This window comes from Aethalodelphis obliquidens, unplaced genomic scaffold (assembly GCF_003676395.1).
Source record: "Aethalodelphis obliquidens isolate GAN/ISIS:26980383/991018 unplaced genomic scaffold, ASM367639v1 scaffold39, whole genome shotgun sequence".
NCBI lineage: Eukaryota > Metazoa > Chordata > Mammalia > Artiodactyla > Delphinidae > Aethalodelphis > Aethalodelphis obliquidens.
The window spans coordinates 1,334,177-1,346,323 of record NW_020837983.1 but is presented as its reverse complement, the minus strand read 5'-3'; the positions used below and the strand labels follow the sequence as shown (position 1 = coordinate 1,346,323).

Here is a 12,147-nt window from a genome sequence, read left to right as displayed (position 1 = left end):
AATGATTATTTTAAGACATTACTAAAGAAAATAGTTATTTGTCTTACATTATTCATAAACTTTATTATCATATATGTGTCAGGGACAATACAGTACAAAAACAAAACTAAAATGACAACCTATTTTGTTAAATTAAACTTGTAAAAACCAACACACTATGCATAGTTTCAATAAGATAGTTACTAGAGTGCCAAACAGATATGTAAAAATTAACAAGGAAAAGCAGGAAATGGCACTGCTCATACAAAAATTTACGTCCTCTTAGACAACAGATGTTGAAAAATGATTTCCTAACAAAAGCAGCAGCCCTCGAGAAGGAATTGATAACCCTAGGAATAAGTTTTCTTTATATAATTGCTGCGAAGTTTGACAGCAAAGAACTCCTCTTCCTCCCTTGAGGAGTTAAACTTGGATTTGTGATTGCTGTAGTTTTCCTGTAATCAAGCCACAGGCCTTTTGCCCCCTTTCAGGCTGCCCTTCACTCTTCTTTTTCCTTATAGTTAAGGAAATGTGAAGTACAAAGAAGAAAGAGTTGTAACCCCTCCCTCCCACTTACCTCCTCTCTGCGTTCGGTTACTTGGCACCTTCCCCTCCCAGCGTTTCCCAGTCAGCCCTACTAAGTTCCCAGGGCTCCTGCTCCTCCCATTCTCCCCTCCCCCAGCTCTCCCGGGCCCTTTCTTTTTTTTTTTTTCTTCATCCGCTCCCCTCCCCTAGGCGTGCTTCCCAGCGCGCTTCTCTTCCCCGCCTCTCGATCCCGCATCCCCCCTCCCTGCCCGCCTCCTACCTTGTGACACATCCCGGGTCCTCCCGGAGGCGGCTGCAGCGGCAGTAGCACTAACAGCGCCTCCAACCGGAGCCGCAACCCCAGACTCAGCCTCCACCCCGGCCCCGGCGCCACTGCTGCAGTCATGGCTGCTGATGGGGTGGACGAACGCTCGCCTCTGCTCTCCGCATCCCATTCTGGAAATGTCACTCCCACGGCCCCACCATACTTACAAGAAAGCAGCCCCAGAGGTAAGGCCAGCATAGATCTTTCTACTTTGTAAGAAAAAGCCTAGGATGTAAAGACCAGGGAGTTCTGAGGCGGAGGCCAGCCTCTCACTTGGGCTGGGAGAGAGGGATGCTGACTGTGCCTTCTGAAGCAGAGCCTGCCTGCCTGAGAGCTTCACCGCAGGGCTTTCTCGTGGTGTAGTGTGGGGTGTGTGAGTGTGTGCGTGTGTGTGTATTTCGCCCCTTCTTACCCACGGGTATGGGATATGTGTGTGTGTGTGTGTGTGTGTGTGTGTGTGCACCGTGTCTTATCCACTGCTGTTGGTGTGTGTGTGTGTGTGTGTGTGTGTGTGTGTGTGTGTGTGTATTTCACCACTTCTGACCCAGGGGTACAGGATGTGACATGAATTTCCCAGGTTGGGCTTTGCTGTTTTAGAGCAGCTCCTAAGTGCAGCTGGATGGTTGTGCAAATCTTTCACAGTCATTCACAAATTCTTCCACGTTGCTGAGAAACCAGGAGTACTGCTCACCTTGGCATCTGTCCTTGAAAGGGCTTAGCTTGAAAAATATGCATTTTCTACCATTCACCCACCAGTAGTCTGTTCAATCAGGGAATTGCCTTAGCAAAAGGAGAAGAGTTAATCAATATTCCTAACATGTCTGAAATCTCTGCCCTTCCTTATTGCTTCTACTTGTAAGGAGTATGTGTTAGTTTTAGTGGTAAAATGAGGAATAGAAGAGAAGATGGAATATTTTTGATGCATATCAAAAATGCAGTGAGATTGAGTGCATTGAGTGAGATTGAAATTGACTTTTAAAAGTAACCCAAGTTAATAAAATAAATATTTCTATTTATTTCTCTTCGTAAAATGGAATCAAGAAAGATTTGATGGCAATGGGGTCTGAAGAAAGAAGGGGGAAATCTATTTACCAAACTATTCAATTTATTCCAAGATCTATCCTTGTTCTAAGCCTTTTAGTTGATTCCTATAGTAGAAATAAGGCGGAGTCAGTAGTTATAGAAAATGGAAGGCAAGACTTTAAAAAACCACTTAGAGCAGTGAAAAGGTTGGTCAAATATGGTACTTGCAAATGTAGGTTAAATGCATCTCTCCTTTTTGGCTGAATGTGAGACATTTAAAAACCCAAGGAGGCAAACATTAATGCCTTTGAAAATGTGGGTGGATCCTGTTTCCTGTAGCACAACTTTTTCTACGTTCAAGTCTGGAATTGGAGCAGCTGTAGAGCAGGTCGAACTTGTCAAGTATTTAAAATTTCCATTTAATACTTTATAACTTGAAAAGCAACAATCTAGATCTTAATCCACACTTAACAAGAAGCAGGACAAAGGAAAAGGATGTTTAGCTGTGAATAATTTAGTGTGATTAATGAGTTGAGAAATAAGGTGCAAAATGGTACAGATACTCACCCATAGAAAACCCACAAGTCATGTTTGTTGGTCAGCATTAAACACGTGTCAGAGGACACGTCTTGGGGGAATTTCCTTAAAAGGCAAATTTGATGTTAATGTGTTTACTGTTATCTAAACTGTATGGTCTACAACAGGTTTAAACACTTATTTAATGACTGTTTCAATTTCATCAATTCACCCTTTTAAGACAAAATATTTGATGATTTATTGAGAGACAGAATTTAGATTTAAGAAACTGTCCCATAACAGATTTTCATGCTCTCTATCTTGCATCTGTGTTTTTTACTTTTAGTCAGAGAGTGGCTAAATTATCCCACAAAAATGGTCATACTCACGGACCTGCTTGTAGACTTCTTTATCATTTGCCAAATAGTTGTTATTCTGATAAGACTTCTCAAAGCACAAAATATGGTACAAGTTTCAGCTCAGCCACTAAGAAGAAGAAGTTTCATTCCAGAAAACTTTTACCAAAGAAATTCAATGTGTTATAAAACAAAATTCAACTGTGTACATTTTAAAGATCTTATTGGCTTTATTTCGTGATTCATGAATCAGGCAGAATCCCGCCTAGCAGATAAAAAGGAGCTCTAAGGAACTGTACAAAATTAAAGACTCATATAGGCAGAAGGGAGTGGGACAGGGAAGTTATACTAGCAAAATGTGGATTGGTTGTGGCAAGGTCACTTTTCTTTAGGGGATGGCAGGGGCCTATTAGGCAGATGACCTCACTAGTGCTGATCAGGAGATTCCTGATTGATTGGGTTAAGAGTCCATTTCTGAGAGAGGCATAAGTGACTCCATTTTGGGTCTGTTGTCTTGTTTGTAACAATGTTTTAGCAAAAAGCTCTTTCTGCCTATTGTAGAACAATTTTTTTTTTTCTTAACTGTGAATGAGACAGGTTAGATAATTAGAAACACTAATTTCATGGCATATGGCATATGAAGCAAGAAGCATAAATGAGAAGTAAAAGGCATTTTTGGCAAAATATCTTTTCTTAATAAATAGCAAATAAGAATCTTGATAAATATTTTGAGTAAATACACAAGATCTGATTCTAGAAGAACAGTGCTAATTACTCATTCAGTAATTCATCAGGTGGGACAACGTGCCAGAGACTGCTCTAGGTAAACAAGAGTAACCAAATCCATGCCCTCATGGAACATGAGGAAAAAGAATAAGTTGAATCATTTCAGAATGTAAGAAACAGTCTGTCACTAGACCAAATATTTTCAGTAGTTGACAACAGTAGAGTTGAAGCTTGGGATTCAAAAGACCAGAAATAGAATGTACTTTATGGGAAAGAACTTTGGTTTATGATAATTACAATCTATAATTACCCAGACATTAAAAAAATTTCATAGAAGTGGTTAATAGCCATAACTAGGGACTATTTTCTCCAATTCAACTCTTCGCTATTTGTGTAACCTTCTAAGAACAGGAATGTGAGATCCCACCCCAAGATGAAATATTCCACTTCAAATTGAAAGTTGATGGAGTGTTTATTTATAGACAAGTTATCGATAATGTAGTGGGGGAGCAGTTAGTATTTTGCATCTGGTTTCATTTGTGTAACAAATCCTCCTGGGTTTCTAAGTGGAATGCTTCTAGTGGTCTTTGCTGTCAGTACTGGATTCCTGCATAGAGTAGGAGGACATCACCTCTCCTGTGATCACAGTGCCCCATTTGGTATATTTGTCAGTTTTTGTTAAATCATAGAAATTAAAATCAAAGAGAGTTTTAGGCTCATTTGAAAGGAGGTTAGAAAAAATACCACAAAACCTACAATTTGGCTATATTTGTTTGGTTTCTTTATACATCTGCTAATTTTATAGGAAGGATGTGGCAAATGAATATGACCTCTAAATTTATGAGACATCATCTGTGAAAAATGGTTTATATTTGAGTTGTCTGATTATGTATTGAATATGGGAATGTGATTATCTACTTCACTATAATTCTATAGGGAAAAGAGTACTTTGTTATACAGAGATAGTTTCACTTGCTTACTTTGTTTCTGTTATTTATTCAGCAAATAAATATTGGAGTACTAGCCAAGCTCTGTGGTAAGAAGGGAAAGACAGACATGGCTCCTCTTCCAGTCTAGTGGGGGATATTGAGACATAAATTACATAATCATTCAAACAAATGCAAAAGTGCAGTGGGGATGAGGACAGTGCTAAAAATATATCCAGTGCTGTGAGAGTATATAATGAAAAGATTTAACCTGGTCAGGAAAGGCTTTCCTGAGACTTGATTTAGCTCTGAATGCTTAGCAGTAGTTAGCTTGGCAAGGAGGGGATTAGAACACTCTAAGCAAAAAGAAAAGAAGTATGTGCAAAAGCCTTTAGCAGGACAGAGTATAGTAAGTACTAGGAACTGAAAGAAAGCCAGTGTGGTCAAAGTAGAAACAGCAATAGGGAAGGTGCTGCAAAATGGGAGTGGAGAGGTTGGTGTGGTTCATATTCTCCAGAGACTCTCCTTAGAACTATGCTTTTTGATATTCAAGTCCTTAGATAGTTTTTCTCTTGAATCTGGGCTGACATTGTGATTGATTTTGGCCTACAGAATAAGATAATACAGTTCTGAATGACTTCGGAGACTAGGTCACAAGAGGTCTTGCAGCTTTTGCCTTGGTCTCTTATAAAGTACACTCTGAGGAAAGTAACTTATATAAGAATTTGAACATCCTGAGACTGCCATGCTTTGAGGAACCGTTAACTAGGCACCTGCAGAGGCTATATGGAGAGAGGGTTGCCTGACCAGCCCTCAAACATGTGAGTGAAGAAGCCATCTTGGATGCCCATTTGAGCCTTCAGATGACTCCAAGCCAAGCCAAATTCTTACTGCACCTGCATGGCAGATTCTAGGTGATTAACATCCCAACTGAGTCTGAACAATCTACAGAATCATGAAAGCTAATATTAAATTGTTGTTTTAAGCCCTAAGTTTTTGGGTGATTTGTTCTGCAGCAACAGATGACCAGAACAATAAGTATTAATCAGTGCATGCAGGGATGATGGGTCATGTTGAAGAATTTTGCCTTAAGCAAAGGGGTGATCTGGTTAGATCTTTTATTATTTTTTAATTACTCTATCTATTGATTAGAGAATGAATTAGAGAAGGGCCAGAGTAGATGAGGATAGATGACTTTGAGTGGCTACTATAATGATTTGGACAAATCTGATAAACTGTGATGATAACTTGGACTCAGGTGGTGGTAGAAGTGGAGAGATACGTAGATGTTAAGAATTACTGAAGAGGGGTTGATGATAGATTGAATGTAGGAATAAGAGGGAGGTGGAAAGGATATTTCCTAGAATTCTGGCTTCTACAACTTGGTGTGATTGCCTACACTGAGGCAAAACACCAGAAGAAGACTAGGTTTTGAAGAATACAGATCATGAGCTTAGTTTTAGACATGATACATTTAAGGTGCTTTCAAATATCCAAGAAGCGATGTCAGATAAGCAATTGGATTTACAGGTGTAGGGCTAAGAAATGAGATCTGGGCTGAAAATATAAACCTGTGTTATTTACATATTGGTGATAGCCAAATACATGGATCTTGATTTAGAGTTTCCCAAAGCGCCATCAGTGTTCCACGGAATGTGACGAGATAGAACATACATGTGTTAAGATATGGATTATTCTCAGTCCTTGGAGTAGCAGAAGCCTTTAGTCCAGTGGCCTCCAGCTCTGAGTAGCTATACAAATATTGTTGTTTTCTCTGTGTACCAAAATGTGAAAAAGTTTGGGAAGCTTTATATGAGACCACTCTGGGAGAAAGAATAACATAAAAGAAGAGAGAGCCTAGGACAAAGCTTTGAGAAACTCCCAAATTTAATGAGCAGTCAGATTAAGAAGAGCCTGCCAAAAGGCTGATAAGTGTCTTCCAGTGAGGTAGGATGAAAGCCAGGGGACTGTAATATCACAGAATCAAGGGGAAGAAAACACTTCGAGAAAGGGGTGGTCAAACATGTCAAAAGCTACAAGAAAGAGCAAATAGATAAGGTCTAAAAAAATGTCATTTGAACTTAGTGCCATGGAGGTTATTAGTGACCTTAGTGAGAGTTTGTTTAGAAGCGGCAAGGGGGGTGGGGGTGGGGGTAGTAGTGTGATGAATTGGGAGATTGGGATTGACATATATACCCTAATATGTATAAAATGGATAACTAATAAGAACCTGCTGTGTAAAAAATAAATAAAATAAAATTCAAAAAAAAGATGTTTATATTCAAATCCTTTTTAAAGAATTGAAGAACTGTTCATTTCCATCTAATGTAATACTCTAATGTGCATTTATTTTAATTGTAAAATTACCTCAAAGCAACTTAACTTCAATGAAGAGGTTAATATTCCTTTATTCTGAAACACACTTAGATTTCCTATGAAACATAATTGCAGTTTAGAAGGCATTGCCATTTCCTTTTCACCTTGTTTCACTTTAAAAAGTGTGTAAATTCGAAGTTGCTTGAGGAAATGTTTTCAGTGACTAGAAAATAAATTGACTCCTGGTTTGAGAGATGTTATTTAATATGAACTTTTGTACTTCTTAGAAATTGTACAATAAATAAAGTATATTTTTACTGATCCTCTACCTGAAGAAATCGAAAGTTAAAAATGGTGCCTTACTTTAAAGTGAGGCAAAGTTTTATTTCACTTGGAACTATGTTCTACACTAGACTAGAGTTTTACTAGGCACTAGAGTGTCCTGGTTCAGGCTGTTATAACAGAATACCATGGACTGGGTGGCTTAAACAGCAAACATTTATTTCTCACAGTTCTGGAGTCTGGGAGGTCCAGGATGGAGGTGCCAGCAGATTTGGTGTCTAGTGAGAACGCGTGGGTTGCAGACCCACAACCTCTCCTTGTATCCTAATGTGGCAGAGGAGGGCAAGAGAGCTCTTATGGGTTCTTTTCATAAGAGCACTAGTCTCATTCATGAGGTCTCCACTTTCATGACCTAATTACCTCCCAAAGATTCCGCCTCCTAATGGGGGGTTAGGATTCAACATATGAATTTTGAGGGGACACAACATTCAGTCCATTGCACTGAGTTAGAGTCCTTGAATCTATTTGGGCGGTCTTTTTTTTTTTGCGGTGCGCGGACCTCTCACTGTTGTGGTCTCTCCCGTTGCGGAGCACAGACTCCGGACGCGCAGGCTCAGCGGCCATGGCTCACGGGCCCAGCCACTCCACGGCATGTGGGATCTTCCCGGACCGGGGCACGAACCCGTGTCCCCTGCATCGGCAGGCGGACTCTCAACCACTGCGCCACCAGGGAAGCCCTGGGCAGTCTTTTAAATTTCGGAACCTCCTTGCATCCTTGCAGAGTTTAAGATTGGCTGTGGACCGGCAGGAAGAGATGATGCAGACCCAGGGACCCACACTATATGCACAACCAACTGTAAGATTAAATTAAATTCTCATTTTATCAATATTTGCCAAGGTTTCTGAAACCCACTAGAAACCAGTTTGTCACAATGAGTGGAAATAGATGCAGCATATTTGAGAGCTGCTACCGGAAGCTCCGTGAAGGTCCCAATATGGGTGTGGACCTGCTGTGATACTGAGAAAGTAGGGAAGCTTGATACTGTGCTGTGTGCTAAAGCTGATGCTCCATTTAAGGGAGTTTTTTTTTTTTTTTTCAAAATGGTACTTTTTTGTTTGTTTTTTACTGAAGTACAAATGATTTACAATGTTGTTTCAGGTGTACAGCCAAGTGATTCAGTTATACTATATATATATAGTCTTTTTAAGATTCTTTTCCATTATAGTTTATTACAAGATATTGAATATAGTTCCCTGTGCTGTACAGTAGATACTTGTTGTACAAAATTGTTCTTGAATCAAAATCTCCTTCAGTGAGACCACATCCTTATGAAGGGAAAATAGAGCCCAAACGTTGCTGAAGTATATCTGCTTCCAGTTTTCCAATATTATGGCAAGCCCATTTCCTATTATAATCCTTTTCTGTTATTCAGCAGGCATCAAGCTCTATGATTCTTTTATTCTATTTTATAATGCCCACATTTTTCCTGGCTCTACCAAACATCTTTAAAACATTAATCAAGAAATGTTTCATTCAGTCAGTTATCATTTCAAATATTTGAGCACCTGTTACACTGTTCCAGATGCTAGGGAGCTTACATTTCAGTGAGAGATACACTTGGTAAGGATTATAACTCCAGAGAGTGAAGAGAATAAAGCAGGGCATGAGGATAGAGTAAATGGTGGTGTGGGGAGTATTTCAGGTAGTGTGTTCAGGAAAGATATCTCAAAGATGACAATTGCTCAGAGACGTGAAAAATGAGTTGGAATCAGCTGTTGGAAGATTTAGGGGAGGCGTGTGTCAGGCAGCTGGAACAACAGGCACAAAACATGCTGTTATAAAACAAGGAGGACAGTTGTTTAGAGTGTGGTGACTTAGGGGAGTGTGGTAGAAGAAGTTAGAGGACTAGACTAGGAAGTCCAGGAGAGCTTTGTCAACTGAAAAAATGCACAATGTGAGAGTTATGAGTTAAGTTTTATTTGGGTCAAAATGAGAAATATAGGCTGGGAGACAGCCCCTCAGATACCTCTGAGGAACTGTTCCAAAGAGGTAAGGTGGGAGGTCAGTATATATGTGATTTTAGTGAAAGGGGTACATGCAATCAAGCACACATTTTGGCAGAAGGTTGCTGCTAGTCATGAGGAGCAGATGTCTCCTTTAATGATTTTAGTGCTTTTCTAGATATGAGAAGATGCAAAAAATTGGGCTCATAATATCTTCTCCTGGAAAATACCTAACTCTCTGAAGGCCTGTTCTGCCAGTTTTTCCCGAGGAACATAGTGCCTCATTCCTGATCTCTACCGTGAACTCCTTTCAGGGTGTGTTGAAGGTCAGCAACTGCAGTGGCTAGTACTTCATCCTTGTAGAGGCAGATGGTGGGTGACAAGTTTTATGGCAGCTTTGTAAGCCACCATCAGAAATGGGATTGTGTGCAGAGGATAATGGGAGGCCATGAAGGGCTTGGAGCAGACGAGAGACACGAGATATTAAATGTTTTACATTTAAGTAGATCATCCTGGTTGGTGTTTGGAGAATGAATTATTGGGTGAAAAATGATAAGAGGCTAATAAGACATGAAACTAATCAGGAGGCTGTTACAGTGGAATAGGCAAGAGGTAATGTTGTTCTGAGCCAGGGTATAGGTGATGGAAGCAGTGAAATGTGGTTAGATTCAGGACATATTTTATGCATAGAGCAGAAGGACTTGCTGATGGATTGAATCAGTGGAAAGAAAGGAATCACAAATCTCAAAAATGACCTAAACAGCTAGGTAAAAAATTGCACTTTTTTCTAAAATGGGCAAACAGAAGGAGTTGGGTGTGTGTTGCGGGGGTGGTGAGGAGAAGGACAGTGGAAATAAATATTTTGTTTCAGACAAGTGGAGTTTGAAATACCTTTAGTCATCATTCAATTGGAAATGTCCAGTATGCAATTGGATGTGCAAGTCTGGAGTCTGGGGAGAGATCAGGCCTGAGGAGTACATTTCATTCAACAATTATTTATTATATGTATGGTAATACTTCACTGTAGTGGGCGATGATGCTTTCGGCTTCTCATTTATTTCCAAGGATTCTTCAAACTCTTTTCAGGAATGTCAAACTTCTAGGACAGAGCATTCTGTAAAAATCTTGCAAGATTTGCCAGATGCATACAGATGTTAGCTAGATAGCTCAGATGTTAGAGAGGAGAGTTAGCAGGACGGATGTTCATAACTATATTTGAAGGCAGTAAGCTACTGTCTGCGAAGTGATCAATGGAAATGCTAATCCTTCCACTTTGGGGAAAAGCAGACAACCCTGAGTACAGCTTTACATTCAGCTGTTATGAGTTCCATTTTTATAAGGATGAAGAGATATTGCATAACCTGAGAATGACAACCCTTTAATGGTTCTTAAAAGGGAACACATTCTGCCTGCTATTCTTTCAAGAGAACTTCCATACTTTTTTTTGGTGGATTGAGTAGGGAGTGCATCAGAGTTTGTTTTGCTTTGGCACTTTTCTAGATTTTTTTTCCTTTCCCTGGTTGCTGTTATAAAGTGAACTTCTTTTTCTTTGTAAGAATAAAAATAAATATGTGAAAAAGAAGTGAAAAGTGTATCTCCTCTTCCTGGTCTTCATGTGTTTCTCAAGCATTATATAACTAAATCCCTGTATAGTCTCAGAAATGATCTGCCACCAGGTGTAGTTTGGCCTGGGGGACCTGACACTTGAATTCTTTCTGCCAGTTACTAGCTGTTGACCTCAGAGTAGTTACTTTACATCTCTGGGCCTCAGTTTTCCACCTGAGAAGGAATGGTGTAGTGTGTTCCCTTTCGCTTTTATATTCCATAACACAGTTGTTCTTGGTAAGGAATCTGGATACACCTAAGAGAATATATCTGTGACTTTAAAATATAGATGATGATTATCTTTTTTTACCTCATTCTTTTACTTCCAATGTCCCTTTTGTACTTAAATTTCTATTTCTTCCAATACCCTTTTGAAAATTGCAAAGACAGTATTATTGAACATTAAGGAGTGTTACATGGCTCTTTTAAGCATCAGAAGACCAACTAGCGTGCAATAATATTTTCTTCCATAGGAAGTATTTGTATGTGCCACATGACTAGTCAGGGCATTCTATTCAAAGCATGTATTTCTAAAGGCAATGGCAAAATATTTTTTCCTCCTATGCTTTGTCAAGTTGAGATAGTTAAGCTTCACAGATCCATAATATGGATTTAAAACCAGTATACAGGGCTTCCGTGGTGGCGCAGTGGTTGAGAGTCCGCCTGCCGATACAGGGGACGCGGGTTCGTGCCCCGGTCCAGGAAGATCCGACATGCCGCGGAGCGGCTGGGCCCGTGAGCCATGGCTGCTGAGCCTGTGCGTCCGGAGCCTGTGCTCCGCAACGGGAGAGGCCACAACAGTGAGAGGCCCGCGTACAGCAAAACAAAACAAAACAAAACACAGTATACAAGAAAGCTTCTAATAGTTCATCATTTGAACATGTGAAGTTTTAAAGTTTCAGAGATTAAAGTGCTAAGATTCACCATCCAGAGGAACAGCAATACATAGAAGGGATAGTGAGCAGATTTAAAATAGAAGACTTTCACAGACGCCTGAGTTATTAATCTTAGACCATAGGAATTTCCCAAATAAACATTGATTTCTACTGAGCTGTATGGATTCTGCCAATTAATACAAAGTTATTTATAAGAAAACCATTTTCCAAGTTTACAGAATTCAGGGATCCTGTTTCTCTGTATAGAATGCTTTGCCTTGCTCAACAAAAGTAGTATTTATATTTACTGCCAGTCCCTAATGAGGACATAGGTTATTATTAAAACTATCAGACATGCCTGAACACAAGATGACCTAAGTGAAAGCCATATGGCCTTTTATGACCTAGTCTCAGAAGCCGCATAGCACAGGGAGATCAGCTCGGTGCTTTGTGACCGCCTGGAGGGGTGGGATAGGGAGGGTGGGAGGGAGGGAGACGCAAGCGGGAAGAGATATGGGAATATATGTATATATATAACTGATTCATTTTGTTGTGAAGCTGAAACTAACATACCATTGTGGAGCAATTATACTCCAATAAAGATGTTAAAAAAAAAAAAAAGAAGTCAAATATGGTGTCACTTCTGCCATGCTCTATTGGTCCAAACACCTGCACGTAAGGTGAAGGAA

At 39.8% G+C, this 12,147-nt stretch overlaps 1 protein-coding gene across 1 annotated transcript in view; it reads left to right on the top strand.

The window, feature by feature from the left end:
• Window positions 1-798: 798 nt before the first annotated feature.
• PIP4P2 (phosphatidylinositol-4,5-bisphosphate 4-phosphatase 2) overlaps window positions 799-12,147 on the top strand; it is an 84,766-nt gene continuing 73,417 nt past the window's right edge. The window contains exon 1 of the mRNA XM_027131378.1: window positions 799-1,014. Within this exon, the coding sequence (XP_026987179.1) occupies window positions 909-1,014 (106 nt within the window). The 5' untranslated portion in view covers window positions 799-908. The remainder of the gene's footprint in view (window positions 1,015-12,147) is intronic.